This window comes from Cetorhinus maximus, chromosome 11, assembly GCF_964194155.1.
Source record: "Cetorhinus maximus chromosome 11, sCetMax3.hap1.1, whole genome shotgun sequence".
Lineage (NCBI taxonomy): Eukaryota > Metazoa > Chordata > Chondrichthyes > Lamniformes > Cetorhinidae > Cetorhinus > Cetorhinus maximus.
In genome coordinates, this window is record NC_135889.1 from 28,289,479 (window position 1) to 28,315,797 (window position 26,319).

At 43.9% G+C, this 26,319-nt stretch overlaps 1 protein-coding gene across 9 annotated transcripts in view; it reads right to left on the bottom strand.

Annotated features, from left to right (window-relative positions):
• The window catches only part of LOC144686458 (collagen alpha-3(VI) chain-like), a 243,199-nt gene that overhangs the window by 38,607 nt on the left and 178,273 nt on the right, over positions 1–26,319 (bottom strand). For 8 of the 9 annotated variants that reach the window (XM_078551700.1, XM_078551703.1, XM_078551702.1 and 5 more), the window contains 4 exons: positions 21,841–22,479; positions 13,782–14,375; positions 8,955–9,593; positions 4,926–5,513 (listed from right to left, as the gene is read on the bottom strand). In XM_078551700.1, coding sequence (XP_078407826.1) covers positions 4,926–5,513; positions 8,955–9,593; positions 13,782–14,375; positions 21,841–22,479 — 2,460 coding nt within the window. The remainder of the gene's footprint in view (positions 1–4,925; positions 5,514–8,954; positions 9,594–13,781; positions 14,376–21,840; positions 22,480–26,319) is intronic. The other variant, XM_078551701.1, reaches the window with a different exon arrangement.

Below are 26,319 nucleotides of genomic sequence, written 5' to 3' on the forward strand. Positions count from 1 at the left end.
AAAAGTAGAAATTGCTGAGGCATTGGCCTGAATTTTTCAATATTTATTGGATGTAGGAATAGTGCCAGAGGACTGGAGAGTTGCTAATGTTATACCACTATTCAAGAAAGCGGACAGGAATAAACCAGGAGAGTACAGGACAGTTAGCTTAACATTGGTGTTGGGAAAGCTATTGGAAATCATTATCAAAGACAAAAATAAACCTTAATTTGGAAAGGCATGGGCTAGTCAAGGAGATCCAGCATGGATTTCTTAAAGACAAACTTGACTAACTTGATTGAATTCCTTTATGAAACCTATTACAATTATGAGGTTCACAAGATTGTTATGTTTTGGAACTGTGTTTTTAATTTAAGATAAAATGGAGGGGATCATGTGACCTGTTATAAAGTCTGCTTGATCACAGACCTGGGGCACTTAAAAGATCAAAGGGATTATGTTACTGGGATGATGCTGTCAGGTGTTCATGGTTGGAGACAATGGCAGCAGTCTCTGAGTTCACAATGGGTAGATTCTGAGTCTCTCAAAGGGGAGAATTTTCTCCCCATCAGAGGGGTTGGGCAGGAGCGGGCGCGAGCAGGAGCGCAGCCGATCACCGCCATTTTACGTGGGCAGGCCAATTAAGGCCCAAGGGCTGAGCACTCCCTGTGCGGGCAGGGGGAGTAGGCTGAGTCGGGGCCTGCGCTCTTTTGGGCAATCGCGCGGAAGAGCACAGAAATCTCCCTTAGGCATAGAGCTGCCTCAGGGAGATCAGTTTGAGTTTCAAAACTTGTAATAAAGAAAAAAAAATTTAGGACATGTTTATGAATTTTAATGAAAATCTTTATTTCACTTATAAATCATTCATGGAACCTCATCCCGCCCGTGGATGAGGTTTCATGAAAAATGCGAAGACCGCCTGAGCTCTTCGCCTGCCCGCCAACCTTAAGGTTGGACAGGCAGCTATGTTAAATGGTTTAATTAGTTTTTAAATGGCCCTAATAGGCCTTTAACAGTTCGGCGGGTGCGCAGCCGACTCTGGTGCCAAACTGAAAATCGGAATGATGCGCAATGTCGTCGGGACGCACACCCGACGTCACTGCACATCATTTTATGTGTTGGCAAGTGGGCCCCACTCAGTCTCCGAGCCGAAGATTCTGGCCAAAGTCTCAGACAGGTGCTGAAGGTATCAGGTTGCAAACAGTTGTGCTGTAAACTGTCCATTTCTTTAAGATGAAAGAGAGTAGGGGTCAAGAATAGCCAATTTTTACCTGGATGTTTCATGTTGCCATGGGGAAGAATGCAGAGGAAGCCATTTCTGAGATCAGATAACAGGCTTTCCTAGAATATCATTGAATAACATAGACAAGCAGCAATTTTTGTGTGGTCAGCAGTGAGAAGACATTGGCTGGTTTGGTGATCTACTCGGATGTGGGAAGGAGTTGAAGGGATGCAACCTGCAGCTATCTAAGGATTCCAGGAGATTATACAAGCATGGCCAGAGAGGAAGAATAATTGGGACAGGCTTTAATGCCGGTAATGGATTTAGGAAACTCTGAAAACTAAGGGAAGGGCCTGCAGATGTCCACTCAAAGTTACTACTCGCTGAAATGGGGAGACATAAGAACCTGAGAAATAGGAGCAATAATAGGCCATTTGGCTCCTCAAGCCTGCTCCACCATTCAATAAAATCAAGGCTGTTCTGATTATGACCTTCACTCCACTTTCCATAACCCTTGTTTCTCTTGTCAATCAAAAGTCTGTCTCTTTTTATTATTTGTTCATGAGATATGGGCATCACTAGCTTGGCCAGCATTTATTGCTTATCCCTAATTGCTCTTGAGAAGGTGATTCTGAGCTGCCTTCTTGAACTGCTGCAGTCCATGTGGTGTAGGTACACCCAGAGTGCTATTAGGGAGGGAGTTTCAGGATTTTGACCCGGCGACAGCGAAGGAACAGCGATACATTTCCAAGGTTAGGATGGTGAGTGGCATGGGGGGGAACTTCCAGGTGGTGGTGTTCCCATGTATCTGCTGCCCTTGTCCTACTAGGTGTTAGATGTCGCAGGTTTGGAAGGTAGAGTCTAAGGAGCCTTGGTGAGTTCCTACAGTGCATCTTGTAGATGGTACACACTGCTGCTACTGTGCATCGGGAGTAAATGTTTGTGGATGGGGTGCCAGTCAAGTGGGCTGCTTTATCCTGGATGGTGTCAAGCTTCTTAAGTTATCATTTCAGTTATGGGGAGATGTTAGAAAAGATAGAACTGTTCTCCTTGGAAAAGGTATTGAGAGGTGACCTAATGGCAGTTTCCAAGATGTTGATAGGTTTTAATAGAGTAAATAGAGAAAAACACAAAAGGGAGTTTTTGAAGAAACCTGACCTAAGTCACTCATAAGTAGTGGGAAACCTTCCCAATCCAGAACAGGCCGCAAGGGGAGGCGATGGCGTAGTGGTATTGTTGCTGGACTAGTAATCCAGAGACCCATTGTAATCCTCTGGGGATTGGGGTTTGAATCAGCCATGGTAGATAGTGGAATCTGAATTCAATAAAAATCTAGAATTAAAAGTCTAATGATGACCATGAAACCATTGTTGATTGTTGTAAAAACCCATCTGATTCACTAATGTCCTTCAGCCAGTCTGGCCTACATGTCACTCCAATCCCACAGCAATGTGGTTGGCTCTTAAATGCCCTCTGAATTAGGGACAGGCAATAAATGCTGGCCTAGCCAGCGGCGCCCACATCCCATGAATTAATTTTTTTTAAAGTTGCCGGAAGAGAGATCCAAATGGTATTCAAAGTGGAAGTCAAACCACAAACCACGGTAGCAGCGGTGGTGACACCAATCTAACAATTATTTGGCGCAATCAACAAAACACTCACAAGGAGAAATTAGAAGATCGCTTCTTCAGAAGAAAGAATCAGAAGGCACAAAGATTCGGTAGCAATATCAGCACCAGTCGAGCAGTCACTACCCCTTCCGCAGCCATTTGTAAACCTCAAAGATCCATAGAGAAGCCAATGTTGACAGTTGTGGAAAAACAATTCCAGAGGTATCAAGCAGCATCGGGTTTGCATGCCAAAGCGCATGAGCACCAGTTAATACATTCCTGTACGCAGTAGGATCCACTGATGATGATGTTCCGAAAGCATTCAATGCATACTTTAGCCCCAAATGGAACCTGTAACCGAGCAAATGCGATTCAATCAGACATTCCCAAGGTCAGGGAATCCATTGAATTGTTCCTTACAGACCTGTATAGGCTAGCCAGTTGTTGCGGGAATGGCACATTGAAAGATGAATTTTTTCGCGGCCGCATTATTGCTGGAGTCCGTGATGAAAGGCTGCCAGATTTTTTGCAGCCAATAGACGAATTAACACTCAAAGAAGCGGTTCAATACACTAGACAGGCCAAACATAAGAAGCAAAATTGGGCCATAATCCATGGAAATACCGAGGCTTCAGATAAGTCTGTTAGGCCCAAAGGTGGCAGCCCCACCCACTCAAAAACCCACTAAAAGAGAGGAAAGAGTGGGAAATCCTGCAGCAGCCATTTTTAAGTGTCCATGCTGTGAAGCTAAAAAGCAACACGGAAGGCAAGATTGTCCAGCAGATGGCACAGAATATTTCCAATACGGAAAGACAGGACACTTCAAGTAGTTCTATAAATCTAAAGACACAATTAAAGGAAGGAAGCAAGAGAATGTCGTTGAAAAGCAGACAATCCAGGAAATTGGGAATAAGGAAAGAAATGAGAGTACAGATTTCCTAGGAGAAGTGAAGGTTCGAGAACAAAAACATTGGTCAGTTGCTTTAGAAGTTAAAGGCTTTAAAATTGAATTTACACTTGATACTGAAGCCGGTGTTACAGTACTGGCTGATCATTTGGAATGGCTCAAAGCAATAGACATCCAGCCATCAAGAATTAAATTGCAAGGCCCAGGTGGTATGGATCTTCAAGTAAAAGGTCAGACAACTGCCACCCTTAGCCACAAGTGGCGAGAGATTACCGAGAGCCTCTATCTTCTGCATAATCAAAGCTCATCTTTATTGAGAGGAAAGGTATGTATACAACTTGATCTTGAGAAAAAGGTAGACAAAGTCCCACAACAGGACAGAATTCTGCTAACAATTCCCAAAGCTCTTTCAGAGGCTTGGTAAGCAAACATGAATATCATATTACATTGTTTCAAGATGCTAAGCTTATACATCTATATACTCTCAGGGAAGTACCACACCCATCGCTGGAGAAAGTTAAAGAGAAACTCGACAGAATGTTTGAGGTGTCATATCACACATCACGGAGCCAACTAGGTCATCGTGTTCGGGGCTTGTGACAGTACCCAAGCAGAATGGTGATCCAGTCAGCGAACTGATTAAAGACAATCACCCTTGATTGACGGTAACAAGAACAAGATTAGGGAGAGCTATGAAGGCACCACAAAGGTCTAACCTCTGAAGTTCAGACTTTGGGGGTGATGATGGCAATGTAAATAGTTGAAAAAAAATAGCTTAAGATTATTATTTTAAAAATTGAGAATATATTTAGGGGGAGATGTAAAATAATGGGTTAATAGTTATTGCAATGAGATAGTGATGTTTTCAATGATGTAACAGTGACATCAGCAGTCATGTGCAAGAGACTAAGAGAAGATGGAATAGTCTGTACAAGGGAGAGATGTACTTACCTAGAAGCTTAGAATGTAATTTTAAAAGGGAGGATGATGAACTAACCAGGTTACAGACAAAAAGTGGGTAAATAGCACGACTCCTCTTCCAAAGTGCCAGCACAGGCACAATGGTAGGAACGGACTCTTTCTGAGTTGCGAGTTTCTATGATTCTATGGTTTCACAGCTCAAACTTCTGATTTTTTAAAATATAATTTTGAGTCTGCTGAGTAAATAATGGCATAGAACAATCACAATTAGTCAAAGTCTTTTTACCTTCAGTATTAACAGCAGTTATTTCTTCAATAAGGAAAACGGTTTTGACTTTAGATATCAGTTCCTTTTGAATACTTGGCAATTCTCTAAAATCTCTCAGTTTCAAAATAAAATTGGATTCATATACAATCTGTTGTAGCTCCAACATGTCTGCACTCTTGGCCCCGATAGCAATGGGCACTATACCAGCCTGTTTCACTGCATCTGCTGCCTGTCCAACATCATCTCTGGATTTCCCAGCAGTGATGAGCACCAGGATTTGTGAAGCTCCAGCTTCGCCCCTGCTCCCTGCAGATGGAGTGAAGACATTCCTTGTGACATAGTCCAGTGCAGCACCAGTGTTGAGGGGTCTTCCTGTTTTCAATCTCAGCTTTTTTATTGCATCCAAAACCTCATCTTTAGTTGAATGAATATTGAGGCCAAATTCAACTCTCGAGTCTGAACTGTATTGTACCACAGCAACTTGATCTTTGTCAGGTCCAATATCGAGCTCCTGAATTATTTTATTAAGAAACTCACGGACTAGAGGGAAGGATCTTCCCATTCCAGGAGAGCCATCGATTAGGAAGACGATATCTCTCTTCCTGGCTGCAGAAATTGAACAGAGATTTAAATAAATACAATTTAAATAATTAACTTCTAGATTAAGGTAAGTAATAAGGAATTTGATGTGAACATTAAAACTGAAACAAAATACAGAGGAGCTGTATGAAGGCCTACTTCCTGGTTTGTGATAGAGAAACCAAAGTGCTTGCCCTTCTTTGATATATGTGCATCCTCAGAGCTCAATTAAGTGCCAACTCATCTTTTGGCCATTTCAGCTCACCTTCAAAATGTTCTATTTGTCTCCTGGCATCCCAGAAAGGGTCCTTCAGCTGTGCTCCTACCTCACAGTCATGAGCAATGCCAGAAAAGAATAGAACTCCACCCTAAATATACTAGCAACAAAATTCAGATCCATAACACCTACAGTTTTGGTGTTCAAAATGGAGAAGTAGAAGAGGAGGAAGGAAGGAGGCAACCAACACTTCCCCTTTCCCATCAGGCTGTCCATGATCACCTTATCTGACTACAATTCCAGTGAACGTTACCCCAGTTCCCCATTTCCACACCTTACCTTCCCACTGATCATCACAGAATCCTCTTGACTACAATGCTGAAAGAAAAATCACCAAAAAACAACCATTCCAAATCAATTTTATAAAACAAAACATCCAATATTCCTTGCAAAAGTAAACTGATCACCCTCGTGCATTTCCTCAGTGCCTGTCATGCAGGTGCCTTTGTCCGTCCTGGTGCTCCTATGCAATGCTACCCCAATGGCGGCAGTACGGCTGGTGGAAGGTTTCTAGTTGGGGCATAGCAGATGATCTTTACAGAATAGCTGAAATTATATGGCACTTAAAAATGCCAGGTTTTTTTATTTATTCATTGGATGTGAGTGTCACTGGCTAGGCCAGCATTTATTGCCCATCATAATTGCCCTTGAGAAGGTGGTATGCTGCCTCCTCAAACCATTGCAGTCCATGTGGCGTAGGAACACCCCCAGTGTTGTTAGGAAGGGAGTTCCAGGATTTTGACCCAGCAACAGTGAAGGAATGGCAATATATTTCCAAGTCAGGCTGGTGAGTGGCTTGGAATGGAACTTGTAGGTGGTGGTGTTCCCATCTATCTGCTGCCCTGTCCTTCTAGATGGTAGAGGTCGCAGGTTCCTCTTACACTTCATGCTTCCCGCCCCCCCACCCCTGCCAGGCCTGACCAGGTGGCTATTCTTGGGTACCTGAAAGAGGAAAAGCAGAAATCTAGATCACGGTGACAAAAAGGCAGAGAAAGCAAGAAGGGCATGCTTAGAGCATCTGTAGCCTGGACATCAGAAAATTTTGTGGGATGAGAGGGAAGTGAGATGCAAGATTATGTAAGAACGTAATGTCATCTTCAATGGTTTCAGCTCACAACTGGCATGGCCCCAGTCTTAACTGCTTCAGTGACAGCCAATGCCGTCTCCTCTACTGGGATGAGGATGTGCAGCCATTCTTGTTCCCACCAATTAGGTGTTCCTGTCTGTGGTTATGCGCCATCTTGTCATACAAGACAGTGGGAACAGTGATGCAATGTGCTTGGGTAATATGTATATCATCGTTGAATAACTGGCAGTGAATGCAAGCTGTGAAATGTGGGTGTGAGGCTTTCAGCAGCACTGAGTGTGCTAGGGTAAGGTGAGGCTATGAATATTAGGTTATAGAGTCATAGAGGCCTACAGCACAGAAAAAGGCCCTTCGACCCATCGAGTCTGCGCCGGTCAAACAAGTACCTGACTATTCTAATCCCATTTTCCAGCACTATGCCATGGCATCACAAGTGCACACCCAAATACTTCTTAAATGTTATGAGGGTTTCTGCCTCTACCACCCTTTCAGGCAGTGAGTTCCAGATTCCTACCACCTTCTGGGTGAAAAAATTCTTCTTCACATCCCCTCTAAACCTTCTGTCCCTCACCTTAAATCTATGCCCCCGGTCATTGATCCCTCCACCAAGGGGAAAAGTTCCTTCCATCTACCCTATCTATGCCCCTCATAATTTTATACACCTTATGGCTGACAGAGAATATTGGTATTTGAGTGAAGGAGAGGTTGGTGAATTGAGGTGTGTGTGAGGCCAGTCATTCATTTGGAACGATATTTATGCATTTGAAGATGCATTCACTGACCTTGACCACATCTGTGAGGTCATTAAACTTCCTGCTGGCATTGACAGCAATGGCTGTCTCCTTCAAGTGCCTTCATCCTTCTGGCCTCCTTTGGATAGAGGAGCCTTCTCTCCCCCTGGCTACCTCCTGCTCCAGGGCCTCCAGTGCTCTCTGCCCTGTAGTACCCTTTTCACTCTTCTTGCAGGTCATATAGCCTTCCTCAGCCACTCCCAGCATCTGCAACAGCCTGAATACACTTTCCCTTTAAGAGGAAAGCCAAAGAACTGCAGATGCGAGAAATCTGAAATAAAAACAGAAAGTGCAGGAAACACTCAGCAGGTCTGCAGCATTGGTGGAGAGAGAAAGAGAGCTAACATTTCGAGTCACATGTTCTTCAGATGCTGCCAGACCTGATGAGTATTTCCAGCACTTTCTGTTTTTATTAGGGGCATAGAGTACAAGAGAAGGGAGGCTATGCTGAATTTATATAAGACACTTGTTAGACGTCACCTGGAGTATTGTGTACAGTTCTGGATGCCACACTAAAGGAAGGATGTGAACACATTGGAGAGAGTGCAGAAGAGGTTTACAAGAATGGTTCCAGGGATGAGAAGCTTCAGCTATGAGGATAGATTGGAGAGGTTGGGACTGTTCTCCTTGGAGAGAAGAAGGCTAAGAGGAAATTTGATAGAGATGCTCAAAATCATGAGGGGGCTGGATAGACTAGATAGGGAGAAGCTGTTCCAGCCTGTAAAAGGATCAAGAATGAGAGGGCACAGATTTAAAGTGATTTGCAAAAGAAGCAAATGTGACGTGAGAAAAAACTTCTTCACACAACGGAATACACTGCGTGAAAGTGTGGTGTTCAATCAAGGCATTCAAAAGGGCATTAGATGATTATTTGAATAGAAACAATGTGCAAGGGTATGGGGAAAAGGCAGGGGAATGGCACTAGGTCATAATGCTCATTTGGAGAGCCAGTGCAGACATGATGGGCCGAATGGCCGCCTCCTGTGCCGTTAAAATTCTGTGATTCTCCCTTAAGAGGTACAGGCTGGCTTTAAGTTGTACAAGCTAGCTTTAAGTGGTGCTAGCCTTGCACAAAAATGGGCCCTCTGCTAAGCAGTGCAGCAGTGTGTTTAGCACTGGGCTACACACTAGCCTCCTTTAAATTAGGAGACAGCACAAAGTTGGCAGGCTGCCCGTGTGGCAATGAATGTGTGTGGGATAATTGTGCTTTTATGATCCCCATGCCCATTTTCGGGACTCATCCAGTTGTCCTCCTTTAACCCTACTGGTAATGCATAATATCTGGAAAAAAAGGTATAATGTAATTCAGGTACCTTCTGTAGGAGGAACAGGTTCCTCTTCAGGTTTTATTGTTGGTTCTTCAATAATTACTGTTGGAACAGTCAGTGTTGTCAATGGTACCATCATCTGATTCTGTATATCTGACAGAGAGTGGAATTCCTTTACATTGAAGATTAAACTTGGGTCAATTGCAATCTCTTCTAGCTGTGCTGGGTCTGGATGCTTGACTCCAACAGCAAAGGTCATTACTGCAGCTCGCTTCAATGCATCTGCTGGTGCTTCCACATCATCGCTGGACCTTCCACCAGTAACGAGCACCAAAAACTGAGGAACATTTTCTTTTATTCGGCTTCCTGCAGAACTAGTAAAATAGTATTTAATGGCAAAGTCCAACGCTGAACCAGTGTTGACTGTTGTCCCCCCTCTCAGTCTGAGACTTCTGATATGAGACAGAAGTTCAGCTTCTGATGAATAAGTGTTTAGATAGAACTCAGCTTCTGTGTCATCACTGTACTGTGCCAGGCCTACACGCACCTTGTCACTTCCAATGGCCAGGTTCTGAATTATTCTTGTCATAAAATCACGGACAAAAGATAAATTTGTGTTTCCAACATTGTCTGATCCATCAATAAGGAACACAATGTCTCTCTCACTCATTTCCTTTGGTAGAACTGGAAAAGAAAATCAAATCAAAGTAATTAAATAACACCTGGTAAATCTGTTCTCACTGCCAGATTTCAGTCTAATTGGCTCGTAGGGAATTTTATAAATTCAATAATTTAATCACTGATTTTTTGTTTGTGCTTCCTGAACCTCAAGGGGAGACCTGCACTACCCAGATACATTAAGAGTAATGGGTACATCAAGTTGGGAGAGACCTAAAATAAATCTACACCCTACAGAAAAGTAAACCCTTATAGCCACAGTACGTTGACTGATAAAGTGGATCTTCTAACTAAAAATGGGTATTTAAGAGTCCAATATGACATGCAGCATTGACTAGAGAGAGCTGCTTAATAAATTGGTTAGGGTATCCTCGAAGTTTTCAGAATATCCTCTTGAAACTAAATTTAGACCCATTGACTGGCAAATGAATGGTCTAGCCCACTTCAGGCTCCTTTGGGAAACTGGCTAGTAACTGCCCAAAGAATGTGAGAAAGATGCTGCAGTTGATTACCTCGGTCTGAAAGTAATCAAACCAGTGGTCCTGACACCAAAAAGATAAGTACAAAAGGACCAGTTTTGTAGGAACCTCTTATGGATCAGTTTTTGTGCACTGGTTATTGCCACAGCTGGATTTGCATCTGAATTTTGGCATGGACCAGTTTCTAGCCTATAATATCCAGATGAAATAAGTGCACCTATTCAGGTACACAATGGTGAACTAAGAGAAAAGTATGAATACAAATTCAACACAAACAGAAAGAATGACTTCCTCACATCACAGTTCTTGTTACACAGTGAACCATGATACATTGTTGTAGATGTTTCATGTAATGAACAACAAAGTGGGTATAACATTGGGAAAAAATGCCAGAATTACATTATGGAATTCATATGACAAAACTTTCCAACTCTATAACCTCCTGCAGTTCTGCAAACCAATGAGAACTCTGCATTCCTCCAATTTTGGTCCCTTGCGCATACCTGATTTCCTTTGCCTTACCACTGGTGGCTGTGTCTCCTGCTGTTTAGACCCTAAGGTCTGTAATTTGTAATCCCCTCCCTAAAGTCTCTCTATCTATCCCTCACTCTGCTTTTAAGACACTCTTGAACTCCTAGCTCTTTGATCAAGCTTTTGTTCATTTGTGCTATTTTCTCCTAATGTGGCTCAGTGTTAAATTTTGTCTGATAATTCTCCTGTGAAGCCCTTTCACACATTTTACTACAACAACCGGAATAAAAATAATGCTTTTAATAATGTGGAATACTTTAGAGGAATCCAAAACTGCTTCCTCGGTCAGTATATTTTAATTCAGCAAGGAAGGAAACATTTCTGATTTAATTCTGGGACATGGAGTGAGGCCAAATAGCTAATGTGAGAAAAGAAAAGCAACTGGGAAATTATGAAGACAACATGGCTAGGTTCAATGAAGTATTGGTTATGGTAACATTTTAGAATATAGATGAACTGATAGTGCAGATAGCGCAAATACAAATAAATGAGTACAATCTGATACCCATTACAGAGACATGGCTACAGGATGACATAGGTTGGGGCCTAAATATTGAAGGGTATGTGACATTTAGGAAGGACAGGAAGTTAGGAAAAGATGGAGGGGTGGCTCTGTTAATTAATGATGGTATTAACATAGTAGAGAGGGATGACCTAAGTTCAGGAAACCAGGATGTAGAAGCGGTTTGGGGTGAGATGAGGAATGACAAAGGCAAGAAGCCACTTATGGGAGTGGTGTACAGGCCCCCTAATTGTAACTACCCAATAGGACAGAGTATAAAAAAACTGGAGTTTAGAAGAGTAAGAGGCAACTTAATTGAAATCTTTAAGGTCCTGAGGGGTCTTGACAGGGTGGAAGTGGAGAGGATATTTCCTCTTGTGGGAGAATCTAGAACTAGGGGTCACTATTTAAAAACAAGAGGTTGCTCATTTAAGACAGAGGTGAAGAGAAAAAAACAAAAAACTACTGCGGATGCTGGAAATCCAAAACAAAAACAGAATTACCAGGAAAAACTCAGCAGGTCTGGCAGCATCGGCGGAGAAGAAAAGAGTTGACGTTTCGAGTCCTCATGACCCTTCGGCAGAACTGTGAAGAGGTGAAGAGAAGTTTTTTCTCTCAGAGGGTTGAAAGTCTTTGGAACTTTCTTCCTCAAAAGGCAGTGGAAGCAGAGTCTGAATATTTTTAAGGCAGAGCTAGATAGATTCTTGATTAACAAGGGGGTGAAAGGTTATCAGGGGTAGGCAGGAATGTAGGGTTGAGGTTACATTCAGATCAGCCATGATCTTATTGAGTGGTGGAGCAAGCTTGAGAGGCCGAGTGGCTTGCTCCTGCTCCTAATTCGTATGTTCATATGTACATAATTCAATATCAAATTAGCAAACATTTCATAATGTGTATGTTAATCAACAGCAGCTAGCATGGATTTATCCAAGCAAACCATATTTGGCAAATTTAATAAGAATATGACAAATGGCTGATTGTATAAATAGTAATAATGCAGATGTGCTGCATTTAATAGCTTGTCATATAACAGACTTACAACTAAAAATTAGTATGAGGGGTAATGTATGATTGAACATTGATTAAAGAACAAGAAATGAAAAGTTAAATTTGATTGTTGTTGCTGAGATTTGAGATAGATTGCAAGTAACCCATGGGTCAGTGTTTGGTCCACTTTTGTTTTCTGGATGATTTGGACTTGGGTGTTGGGAGTACATTATAAAGACTTGTTAGCAACACAAAAAAATGAGAATGCTGGCAAACATGGAGGAGGATTGTAAAATATACCGATTAGATGAATTGTAGACAGACTGTTCATATGATTTGGAAAGTATTACAAAGTATACAACACAGAAACAGATTATTTGGCCCAGTAGGTAGTGTTTATTCTCCACATGAGTCTCCTCTCACCCTTCACCATCTAACCACATCAATTTAGTTAAGTCAGCAATTGAATTTCTACATGCAAGAGTTCTTAGCAACACAATCTGAGACTTCTGTAGACAGGAGAAATGGTGCTTTAAACTTCACCCTGGTGCTCTGTGGAACATTTTGGTTGATGAGGACGGTTAAAAAACAGGTATACATTCATCTACACTAATCTTTGAGTTTCTGGCATAAATTTAAAAGCATTATTTATGTATAAGCAATTCATTTAGTGCTACTCTGGTTATAATTTCCCAGAAATAGATAAGAATAGTTACATCTAATTTGCCGAGAGTTGAAGAGAGTGGACTTTTGTATGCTATCTTCAGCTATATTTTTCTGATTGTACGTTGGCTTGTGACCATCTTGAGCTATCCTGCCTCCGACTCTTGAGCCCTGATTAAAACAGACACCAAACACTGGCTGATTGATTGCCTTATTCAAGAATCTTGAGGTGTAGCTCTCACTCTACTATACTACAGCGTATAATCTTTCTGCAGAAAAATATATCTTAGCACAAAGACAAGGGCTGGTAATGGTAGCAAGAAGATTTTAAAATGATCAGTCTGGGTGCTGAAACATATTATGGACTGGGACGAACTACAAAACGCCTTCTTTCTACATTTTTACATTATTACCTCTAAATCTACACTTTCTCAGTATGCTAATTTGTCACCAACATAAGTGAGGTAATTACAAGGTTTATTAGAGGTTTGAATAAGAATTATCTTGGGAAGGCGATGGCGTAGTGGTATTGTCACTGGACTAGTAATCCAGTGGCCCAGGATAAAGCACTGAGTTTGAACCTGAGTTTAAATCCTACCACAGGAGATGGTGGAATTTGCATTCAATGGAAATGAAAAGTCTAATGATGACCATGAAACCAGTGTCAATTGTTGTAAAAACCCATCTGGTTCACTAATGCCCTTCAGGGAAGGAAATCTGCTGTCCTTACCTGGTCTGGTCTCATCCTTACCTACCTACATATGACCACAGCAATGTGGTTGGCTCTTAAAATGCCCTCTGAACAAGGACAATTAGAGATGGGCAATAAATGCTGGCCTAGCCAGCAATGCCCACATCCCATGAATAAATGTTTTAAAAACATCATTAACAATGTCAAGGAATTTGTAGGGTTTCTTTGCAAATTGCGCATCTGCAGTCTTGATTACCTCCCTCTTTCAATATTAGTCACTTTCCTTCAGTTTGTGTTCTTTAACTTAAATTCAGTAACTATAGTTTAACAAAGACTTTTACCTTCAGTTGTAACTGTTGCTTTCTCAATTGCAAACACTGCTCTAACTTTAGAGAGCAGTTCTTGTTGAACAGTTTGCAATTCCTTGAAATCTCTCAGTTTCAAAACAGAATCAGGATTAGACACTATCTGTTGTAGCTCCGACATGTCTGCACTCTTGGCCCCGATAGCAATGGGCACTATACCAGCCTGTTTCACTGCATCTGCTGCCTGTCCAACATCATCTCTGGATTTCCCAGCAGTGATGAGCACCAGGATTTGTGAAGCTCCAGCATCGCCCCTGCCCCCTGCAGATGGAGTGAAGACATTCCTTGTGACATAGTCCAGTGCAGCACCAGTGTTGAGGGGTCTTCCTGCTTTTAATCTCAGCTTTTTTATTGCATCCAAAACCTCATCTTTAGTTGAATGACTATTAAGACCAAATTCAAGTCTTGGGTTTGAACTGTATTGTACCACAGCAACTTGATCTTTGTCAGGTCCAATATCGAGCTCCTGGATTACTTTGTTAAGAAACTCACGGACTTGAAGAAATGATCTTCCCATTCCAGGAGAACCATCGATTAGGAAGACTATATCTCTCTTCCTGACTGCTGAAACTGAACATTAATATACAAAGTCAAAACATTAAAATAATTCATGGAAAATAGATCAATGTTTTACAAAAATATGATCAGGATCATTGCAGTTTACCATTATCCATTGGTGGCTACTTCTGGTTGTGCTCTGCTTCTTCCATTAAAGAGTAATTAACATTTCCTGTCCTGATCTACTCAGTATGGCAGATTTTTTCCACAATATGTTTACATCCAAGAAACTCCTTGACAGAGCCATAGGGAGGCAGTTGCAAATGGGTAATTTAGAGCATAAGTGCTCGGAACATATTGGTAATGATGTAGATAGCTTACAATACAGCATGGAGCCTGGTGAACTAGCTTTATGCCTCGTGGCATACAGAGGGTGAAGACGATGGAGATGAAGGCGTCTGGCTGGACAGAGGGAGGAGCAGCACCCTCAGGAAGGAGGGGCAGCTGGGGCTCATGCGCATGCTGCTGAAGAGCCACAGCGAGCGGTCACTGTTCGGCGCCTAGCTAACCCCAGTGTCTATACACACTGCCTTTCATTCCTGCAGATGACCGAAACCAGTGTCGCTAAAGACTGCGCATGTTTAGGGAACTGGTCGGTCACATCTGCCAACTGCAGCAGGATTTGGCACCACAGGGGCATGGAGGGCATGCACTGCCCATGGCTGTGAAAGTGACAGCGGGGCTCAATTTTTACGCTAGTGGCTCCTTTCAGGGCTCCAGAGGTGACCCCTGTGGGCTATCACAAGCCTCCACCGACAAATGCATCCATGAGGTCACAGATGTCATCTCCCCGAGAGCACACAACTTTGTGCATTTCGCCCGGGACCAATAAAGCCAGGATTTGCCCAGATCTCAGGTTTCCCTCAGGTGCAGGGTGCCATCGACTGCACTCATGTGGTGCTCAGGTCTCTGTTGCAAAAAGCAATCAACTATGTCAACCGCAAGGGATTCCAATCGCTTAATGTGCAGCTCATGTGCAACCACCACAGATGCATCCTGCAGGTCTGCACACAGTTCCCAGGGAGTGTCCACAACTCCTACATTGTCATTTGGTCACAGATCCCTGACGTCTTCCAGGATCCAAAGAGGCTGCAGAGATGGCTCCTCAGGACAATGGCTACCCGCAGAAGACGTAGCTGATGACAACTGTGCGGCAGCCTCAGATTGCAGCAGAGCGAAGGTACAATGAGGCTCATGCCACAAATTGGTGGAGCAAACCATCGGGATGCTGAAAATAAAGTTCCGGTGCCTGGACTGGTCTGGTGGAGCCCTGTAATATAGCCCACAGAGGTTGTCACATATCGTCATCTTCTGCTGAGCCCTTTACAACCTGGCGCTGCAATGTGGAGAGGAGCTGGCTGAAGAGGAGATGGAGGAGCTGGACATCTTGAAACAGGTCCTCGAAGTCAACGATGACATGACAGAAGTGAAGCCCTTGCACTGGTCAGATGAGGCAGCCATCCTCGGGAGGCTAGATTTGTGGAGGATGATGACGACATGCAGTGAGAAGGCACCATAGATCCTCACATTGCATCTGTGAACGATTGACTACAGTCTGGCATATGGCAGTGCACATACCCTCTGTGATAAGGCTCCTGTCATGGAGACGCAGTAGAGGTGCTAATAGTACTCAATTCCAGGAGGATGATGACGACATGCAGTGAGAACAGTCCATAGATCTTCACATGGCTTCTGAGAATGTCTGACTCCTGTCTGGCTGAGGGCAGCTCACTTGTGCTCTGTGATCAGGGCTATATCATGGAAACACAGCCATGAAACTTCAAATGCACCTGATCCTTTGTTCGCCTTCTGCACCTGACCCCTTCAGGAGCACAAGATCACTGATCACAGATGCTGATGAGGTGGGAGCCAGCCCCACTTTGAAGGTGCTGAGAGCACACAGAGAGAATGATGGAACTCTGTGATGCCGGCCCACAACATTCTGGCAGCAATGACAAACATCATTGAGGTGCAGGCATCAGTAATGTGTCCAGGGAATGTGAGACCGGGTCATCACTTTGGTCTGAACGCTGCCTTTATCTTGTGCAGGAAGGTTTCACATCTGAGTGACATGAACACTGCTCATCAGAACAAGGAACCATAGGCAGGGAGACATTCTTGAGAGTTTATTTACAATTGTGAACATTATGTACAAGTGATTAACATTTGTGCCCAGTCTGTGCAACTACATCTTCTTAACCTTCCTAACCCTGCTACGTCTTGGTGCTCCCCCGACATCTGCAGCGGAGATGGAGGCAGCCTGCTGACTGCTACACCTTGTCTGTGATGACCTTGGCGGGTGTCCTCTGGAGGGCTGAGACCTGGAGGACTCCAGTCTGCTTTTGGGGTCCTGGTGTGTGGCAGTGTCACTCTCCTCGGCCTGTGGAGATGGAGCTGCTGGGGCCACAGGAAGAGGGGATTCAGATGGGCCGGACTCTCCCGGAGTCACCTGGGTGGATGGTCCCAGGGTGTGCACCTGCTGATCTTCCTCCCTATGGGTGCCCAACAGCCCCTGGCTGATTCCTTGAGGAGAAAGGGAAGCTGGAGTGAGATCGAGCTGCCCCCCCACCCCTCTCACATACACACTGTTGGAGGCCAACTATAGCATCAGCGATGGAATTTAGTCCACGCAGCAGTGCAGGAACGACATCCTGGACCAAGGTCCCCATGGCGACCGCCATCCTTCCAGTGTTGACCTAGGTGTGTTGGCATGCCAGCGCTATCACCTCAGCCTGAAGGCAGACAGGCTCCTCCATCATGCCTTGGAATCTGATGAGTACATCAGACATCCCTTCTGATGCCTTTGCAGCTTCAGCAACTGAGGTATGACCGAGTCCAGAGGCTTGTCATTTGACTCGGACTCAGCAGATTTCTGGCCTCCAGCTGTCCTCCGAGTGCTGGGAAGTCCCTGCCACCACCTGCTGTGGATCAGAAAGTGCAATGTGCTCACCATATTGTGATCCCGAGGTTACTCTAAAGCTAGGCCCCACCGACATGTGTGTCTCTGCACTGATGGAGGGTGTGGGTGAGCTCTGTATTGGGACTTCAGGGATGGTGCCTCCAGATTCCTCTTCAGAGGTTTCTTTGGGGCTTGATTGGAAGCCCTGGGTCATGGACTCCATTGGCTGTTTCCCAGATGTGCCTGTGGAAGCAAGGGGAGATAATTAGTGCATGGCAGTGGCCTGTGAAACAGGACGCATCACTCACAGCATGGTTGTCTGATGGATGTTGCACTGCTGGATCCTCACCTGGTAGAGCACCACTAACATCACCATCAGCACAGGAATGGTCCAGATCCTCACCGGCCAGCTTGATGGCTCTGTTTTCAAAAGTCCATGAGGACCTTGATTTCAGCCATTCCTCCACCAGTCTATGATCTCTCCTTTTTGTTGTGTGCCAGCTTGTTTTGCATGAAGACAGATGGAGTGTGTAAGCAGAACACCTGCCAGGCCAGGTGATAAGTATGTCTGGCATGTGTGGGTGGTGAGTGGTCCCATGAATGGGATGAGGACAATGATGGTGTGTGTGAGAGAGTGAATGGTGATGCCCCTTGTACTGGCAGTGAGTGAGATCCCTGTGGATGTGTGACAGGCTTGTGATTGTGTGAATTGAGAGTTATGAGAAGAAAGACTTACCCTGGCAGAACGGAGGGGATCATTCAGCCTCTTGCAGCACTGGGTGGCTGTCCTCTGTTGCAGGGCATTGACACTGACCACCACTGCCACCGCCTCCCAAGCCTGATTGCTGATGTTGGTGCCCCTCCTGCAGCCAGAATGAGGGTAGACAATATCACAGCGGGCCTCCTCTGTGTCCAAAAGGCACTTGAGGGATGCATCATTAAACCTAGGAGCTGCACTCTTTTTGCCTTTCAGGGCCATGTTTCCATGCAGCAGTCCTGGGTTGGAGAGGTGTACATGTGGCTGCACTTTAAATGTAGTGCCCGGCGTGAGGAAGCGGCAAAGGGATAGCGGTGAATGACAGCCCGCCCACCATCATCGAAACAGTGTGTTTCCCAGGAATACACGATTAATATGGCGGGATTGGGATGGTGCGGCATGAGAAACTGCCATTGCAGCCAGTGGGGAAAATGTTGTTTTCCCCCCTGCTACCACATTTAGTGCAAGTCTGGGAAACTTCCACCCTCTGTTTCTGTTCCATATCCCCAATTTGCAGCCAAAAAAGAATCAACAACTTCCCAAATACATTGGGTGTGAGGTATCCATTGATTTTTGGAACAGACTAATGAGGTATTTATTGTCTGTAGTCTGAAGGAAGTAAGAGTGGAAATTGTGGTGATATGGCCATAATCTTCCAATGCTCCTTAGATTTGGGGGTGTCGCCAAAGGACAAGAGTATTGTAAATGTTACACCCTTCTTCTAAAAAGTGTGTAAGGATAATCCCAGCAACTACAGGCCAGTCAGTTTAACTTAATGGTGGGAAAGTTTTTAGAAAAGACCATCCAGGACAAAATTAACAGGTACTTGGAAAAGTATAGATTAATTAATGAAAGCCAGCATGGATTTATTAAAGGCAAATCGTGTTTAAGTAATTTGATTGAATTTTTTGATGAAGTAGCAGAGAGGGTTGATGAGGATAATGTGGTTGATGTGATGTATATCGATTTTCAAAAGGCATTTGACAAAGTGCCACATAATAGGCTTGTCATCAAATTTGAAGGAATAAAAGAGACAGTGACAGCAGAGAAACAAAATTGGATGAGTGTCAGGAAACAGAGTAACAGTAAAAGTTTTTTCACACTGGAGGAAGGTTGCCCAGGGATCAGTGCGAGGACCTTTGCTTTTCCTGATATATATTAATCACTTGCATGTATAGGGCACAATTTCAAAATTTGCAGATGACAGAGAACTTGGAAGTATTGTGAACCATGAGGAGAATAGTTATAGACTTCAACAGAACATAAATAGACTGATGGAATGGGCAGACACAAGGCAAATGGAATTTAATGCAGGGAAATAGGAAGTGGCACATTTTGGTAGGAAAAGCAAGGAAAGGCAATATAAACTAAAGGGTACAATTCTAAAGGGGCTGCAAGAATACAGACATCTTGGGGTATATGTGCACAAATCGTTGAAGGTGACAAGGCAAGTTGAGAAAGTGGTTAAAAGGTATACAGGACCTGAGCTTCATAAATAAAGTATTAAGTACAACGGCAAAGAAGTTATGGTGAACCTTTACAAACTACTGTTTCAGCCTTAACTGGACTATTGTGTCCAATTCTGGACACCATACATTATATGCAGAGTTTAGAGAGGGTGCAGATAATATTTTTGAGCATGGTTCCATGGATGAGGGATTTCAGTGCCAGGGATACACTGGAGAATCTGGGGTTGTTCTCCTTGCAGATGAGAAGATTGAGAATAAATTTGTCGAGGTGTTTAAAATCATGTGGGGTCTAAATCATGTGGGGTCTAGATAAAATAAACAGAGAGAAAGAGTTCCCTATTGGCTAAAGAGTCAAGACCCTGAGCACACAGATTTAAGGGGTTTGTCAGAAGAACTAAAGGTGACATGAGAAAGCAATTTTTATGCAGCATGCTGTTAGGATTTGGAAAGCAATACCCGAGAGTTTGGTGGAGGCAGATTCAATTGTTGCTTTCAAAAGGGAATTGGATAAACACTGGAGATAGGGTCACAGTGAAAGGACAGGGGAGTGCGACTAGTTGATTTATTCCTGTAGAGAGCTAGAGTGGACTTGATGGGCTGAATGTCCTCCTGTTTTATAACTATCCTATTATTCTGAGGAAATAGCAATACATGACACTGTCAGGCTGTCAGCTCCGGGGAGGGTAGTTCTGCATCACTATGGCGATGTGTAAATAAATTATTATACTGAAGGAACCAAAATATCCTCCACATATTCTATTGCCTATAAGCAAAACCTAATCCAGTTAAGGATGTCTATCTGATTCTTATGGTGAACTGATAATTTGGACAAGTTTTCACTTGAGATGAATTTTCTGTGAATTGCTTTGACATTGAGGGAGTGGTATGAATTTCAAGGGCTTTGTTTCAGACCTGATGTGGTAAACATCACGTAGAATAATGGGACCGTTTCCAACTTCTCATCTAAATTGGTGAGAGAGATAATTATATTAGTTAGGAAATAGAGATAGTTTAAGTAAGTTATATTTGTATTTGTCGGTGTTAGGAATGAGTTTTAGCTTTAAAGTTTAAGCTTGATTTGTATTTCTGTATCTGTGTGTTAAGGAAAGGACAAATTGAGTTTTAGTTTCACTTTAAAAAAGGTGCCTGCATTTCTAATGAGGTTTTTATGACTATTGCAGCTAGGTTAAACAAGCAAGGGTAGAAGAATTGGGCTGTTGCCTAGCAACAGGCGTCCAGAGAGACAGGTCCCTCCCACAGACACACACATACAGAAGAAGAGAAACAGCAGTTTGTTTTGGAAACTGTTGGAGTTCAGCTGGTTTTGAAAATAGCTGCCAGAGGAGCAGCCTAGAAGGGACAGTTGGCCAGTCCCAAGCTAAAGAAAAACCCCAAGAATCCAGCGGAGTTGACTAGGTGAAAGCCCCAAGAAGACCTTCTAGTCAACAGAAGGACAGGAACCTGGGAAAAGGTCCTGTTAAGTGAAGTTAAGAGTGCGGGGCAGTGAAAGACTCCAAGCTTCAAACTTAAAATGATAAAGGCTTGAGAAGTCAGAAGGTCCAAAGAGACAACTGAAAGTCCGTAACTCTTTGCTATGGGCATGTGACGTAATTCTGTACTGTGACAGCTGAGTTGGTGAGAGAATGCGTGGAAGACAGCTTGAAGGCATGTGGTGACCCAGGGGAGAGGAACATCAGAAGGAAGGTTCAAAATCCTGAAGATGAACTCTTACAGAAGGTATCTGTGAGAAAGCGTCAGTTTGGGAGAAGATTCCAAAGCGAGTTCTTGGAGAGTGGAGATTGGAAACCCTCATGTGAAGGGCAGAGGTCAATGAGACTGGTTGGCTCACAGTGTGACAAGCGTCTGTGGGTAGTTGATGAGAGATCCATGGCATCCGATTGAGGTGGCATCTGTCAATTGGTTTCAAAGTGTGGTGTGTCTGACCACAGGGTGCCTACTGGTTTACATGGATTGTGTACTTACTGTGAACATCAGAGTATAAGATAGCTTTGTAACTTGTGTTATCTTTACAAATCTGTATATATCCGTCAAAGGTGTAGTTGTGGGTGAAGGAGTATTGTAATATGGTTCACCTTTTCTTGTTGAATAACTGTTTTATTCTTTTGTTAAAAGTTCATCAGTTGACTCCTGTGACTCTGTTCACTAGCCACTCTCCATCTATCTAAGCAAACAAATTAAAAGTTAGGATCTATCAAGCTGGGTTCCACTCTGGGATCAGGCTTGGCCAGCGGTAACCTCAGCTGGGGATCATAACAATGTTAGTTACTGGCTTATCAATAATTAATCTGTTGTGATGAAGGTTAAAACAAGTAGAGAACAAAATCTATGTACCTTCTATAATAGTGTCCGTTGGTCTTCCAGCAATTACTGTTGGTTTGTTATGAGTTACTACTGGAACAGCCAGTGTTGATAATGATGTCATCACTTGTTCCTGTATATCTGGCAGGGAGTGGAATTCCTGTACATTGAACACCAGATCTGGGTCCATTGCAATTTCTTTCATCTGTGCTGGGTTAGCATTCTTGGCTCCTATGGAAAAGATTATCATAGCAGCTTGCCTTAATGCATCTGCTTGTGGTTTAACATCATCTCTGGAGCTTCCGCTAGTGATGAGTACCAGTATCTGAGGAACACCTTCCTCTTTCCTACTTCCTGCAGATCTAGTGAAATGATATCGGAGGACAGAGTCCAGTGCTGCACCAGTATTAAGGATTGTCCCACCTCTCAGTCTGAGTCCTTCTACATGAGATAGAATTTCATCTTCTGAAGAATAGGTATTCAGATAGAATTCAGTTTCTGCATAATTACTGTACTGTACCAGTCCAATTTGAATTCTGTCACTTCCAATATCAAGGTTTTCTATTATACTTGTGAGAAAATCACGGACAAAAGGAAGATTTCTGTTTCCAACATTGTCTGATCCATCAATAAGGAACACAATGTCTCTCTTGCTTCCGTCATCAGGCACAACTGGAAGAAATATATATCGTCATTCCTTGTAAAGCATATAAAATGAGGAAAAATTGTATAAAAATTAGGGAAATCCTCTATATAGAAGATTAAGGGATGATCTAATTGAGGTGGTTACGATGGTTAAATGAATTATTAGATGTGTCCAGAATAAAGGGACATAAGATTAAAATTAGAGCTAGGCTATTCAGAGGGGATGTCAGGAAGGATGTCTTCACATGAGGATACTGGAAATCAAGACCTCTCCCACACAAAAAAGGCTGCTGAGGCTGCAGTTATAGGGTGCGACGGCTAATGAAAACTTCAAAGCTGAGATTGCCAGAATTCTTTTAAGTCAAAGGTAGTATGAATTATAGAAAGTGGGTAGGTGAGTTATGACAGAGATGAGGCATGATTTAACTGAATGGCAAAAAAGACGAGGGGCTGAATGGCCTGCTCCAGTTCTTATGTCGCTAAGAAAATGCCATCTAAGCATGTGTAACACATTCAATTTCCCATGATGTATATGTGACAGCCAAACTTTTTTCCAACAGCTTCTGCTCTGTTGTTTTTCAAAGTTATTTACAGAAAATCAGTGAAGATGAAAGTTGGGAGAGGTGCTTAATTGGAGACCGAGCAAATTTCGCACAGTTTAGTGTCATATCCAATGTCAAAATTGACTCCGCTGAATTTTGAACACAGTGGAAAGTCCATCATATCAGTTTTGTTGATAAGTTAGAAAATGTAAACATGCTAATCGCTTACAGTTGCCAATTATGGACACAGTGATGGAAGAATCAAAATGATAGAATGGGTCAATGCTGCTTTAAGTTGAAATTTGACAGCAAAATATAGAATGTCCATTTATTTATTGCTGTGTAGGACAGATATACATAGCTACAAAGATTAGCATCCAAGAACCAATTACAAAACATGAAGGTTTACTCAAGTAATATATCAAAAGCCTTCCAATAACAGTGTGTATACTTGCTACAAACATCATATTTACTCTTTTTTCTTGCAAGGGATTTGGGCATTGCTCTGAATCTGGAGTCACATGTAGGCCACACCAGGTAAGGATAGCAGATTTCCTTGCCTAAAAGGCTTTTACAGCAAGTCCAGGTACATTAACTAATTGAATTTAAATTCAACCAGCTGCCATGATGGGATTTGAATCTGTGTCCCCAGAGCATTAGCCTAGATTGCTATAATAAAAGCAAAATACTGCGGATGCTGGAAATCTAGAACAAAAACAAAAATACCTGGAAAAACTCAGCAGGTCTGACAGCATCTGCGGAGAGGGATATAGTTGATGTTTCAAGTCCGTATGACCCTTCATCAGAACTAAGACATATAGAAATGAGATAAAATATAAGCTGGTAGAGGGGGGTGGGTGAGACAGGTAGAGCTCGATAGGGGGCCAGTGATAGGTGGAGACCAAGAAGAGACTGCCAACGATGTATAGACAAAAGGACAAAGGGCTGTTGATGGTAGTGATATTATCTAAAGGATGTGCTAATGGGGACATTAAGGGTAGAAAGCAGGATGAGCAAGTGACAGATGGCCCTAGTGGGGGTGGAGTGGGGGGAAGGGATCGAAATGGGCTAAAAGGTGGAGATGAAACAATAGATTAAAATAAATTTAAAAATAGGAGGGAAAAGAAAAATATAGTTGTAAAAAAATTATAAATTATTGGAAAAAGGGGGATCAGAAAGGGGGTGGGGATGGAGGAGAGAGTTCATGATCTGAAATTGTTGAACTCAATATTAAGTCCGGAAGACTGTAAAGTGCCTAGTCGGAAGATGAGGTGCTGTTCCTCCAGTTTGCGTTGAGCTTCACTGGAACATTTCAGCAGGCCAAGGACGTACATGTGGGCATGAGAAGCAGGGTGGACTGTTGAAATGGCAAGCGACAGGGAGGTCTGGGGCATGATTGCGGACAGACCGAAGGTGTTCCGCAAAGCGGACTCCCAGTCTGCGTTTGCTCTCTCAAGTGTAGAGGAGACCGCATTGGGAGCAACGAATGCAGTAGACTAAATTGAGGGAAGCGCAAGTGAAGTGTTTGGGCCCTTGGACGGTGAGGAGGGCGGAATTAAAGGGGCAGGTGTTGCACCTTCTGCGGTTGCATGGGAAGGTGCAGTGGGAAGGGGTTGAGGCGTTGGGGGTGATGGAGGAGTGGACCAGGGTGTCCCGGAGAGAACGATCCCTGCGGAAAGCCGCCAGGGGGAATGAAGGGAAGATGTGTTTGGTGGTGGCATCAAGCTGGATTTGGCGGAAATGGTGGAGGATGATCCTTTGAATGCGGAGGCTGGTGGGGTGATAAGTGGGGACAAGGGGGTCCCTATCATGGTTCTGGAAGGGAGAGGAAGGTGTGAGGGCGGATGCGCGGGAGATGGGCTGGACACGGTTGAGGGCCCTGTCAACCACTGTGGGTGGAAAACCTCGGTTAAGGAAGAAGGAAGACATGTCAAAGGAACTGTTTTGGAAAGTGGCATCATCAGAACAGATGCGACGGAGGCGAAGGAACTGAGAGAATGGGATGGAGTCCTTACAGGAAGCGGGGTGTGAGGAGCTGTAGTCGAGGTAGCTGTGGGAGTCGGTAGGCTTGTAATGAATATTGGTGGACATTCTATCACCAGAAATTGAGACTGAGAGGTCAAGGAAGGGAAGGGAAATGTCAGTGATGGACCACGTGAAAATGATGGAGGGGTGGAAATTGGAAGCAAAATTAATAAATTTTTCCAGATCCAGATGAGAGCATGAAGTGGCACCGAAGCAGTCATCGATGTACCGGAGAAAGAGTTGTGGGAGGGGGCCTGAGTAGGACTGGAACAAGGAATGTTCCACATACCGCATAAAGAGACAGGCATAACTGGGGCCCATGCGGGTACCCATAGCCACACCTTTTATTTGGAGGAAGTGAGAGGAGTTTAAGGAGAAATTGTTCAGTGAGAGAACAAGTTTAGCCAGACAGAGGAGAGTAGTGGTGGATGGGGATTGTTCAGGCCTCTGTTCGAGGAAGAAGCGGAGAGCCCTCAGACCATCCCGGTGGGGGATGGAGGTGACCTCTCAGTCTCAATTTCTGGTGATAGACCGTCCACCAATATTCATTACAAGCCTACCAACTCTCACAGCTACCTCAACTACAGCTCCTCACAACCCACTTCCTGTAAGGACTCTATCCCATTCTCTCAGTTCTTTTGCCTCCATCGCATCTGTTCTGATGTTGCCACTTTCCAAAACAGTTCCTCTGACATGTCTTCCTTCTTCCTTAACCGAACTTTTCCACCCACGGTGGTTGACAGGGCCCTCAACTGTGTCCGACCCATCTCCCACGCATCCGCCCTTACACCTTCCTCTCCCTCCCAGAACCATGATAGGGACCCTCTTGTCCTCACTTATCACCCCACCAGCCTCTGCGTTCAAAGGGTCATCCTCCGCTATTTCCGCCAAGTCCAGCATGATGCCACCACCAAACACATCTTCCCTTCACCCCCACCGGCAGCTTTCCACAGCCTCCGGGACACCCTGGTCCATTCCTCCATCACCGCCTACACCTCAACCCCCTCCCACGGCACCTTCCCATGCAACCGCAAAAGGTGCAACACCTGCCCCTTTACTTCCGCCCTCCTCACCATCCAAGGGCCCAAACACTCCTTTCAAGTGAAGCAGCACTTCACTTGCACTTCCCTCAATTTAGTCTACTGCACTCGCTGCTTCCAATGCGGTCTCCTCTACATTGGAGAGACCAAATACAGACTAGGTGACCGCTTTGCGGAACACCTTCGGTCTGTCCGCAAGCATTACCCAGACCTCCCTGTCACTTGCCATTTCAACACTCCACCCTGCTTCTCATGCCCAC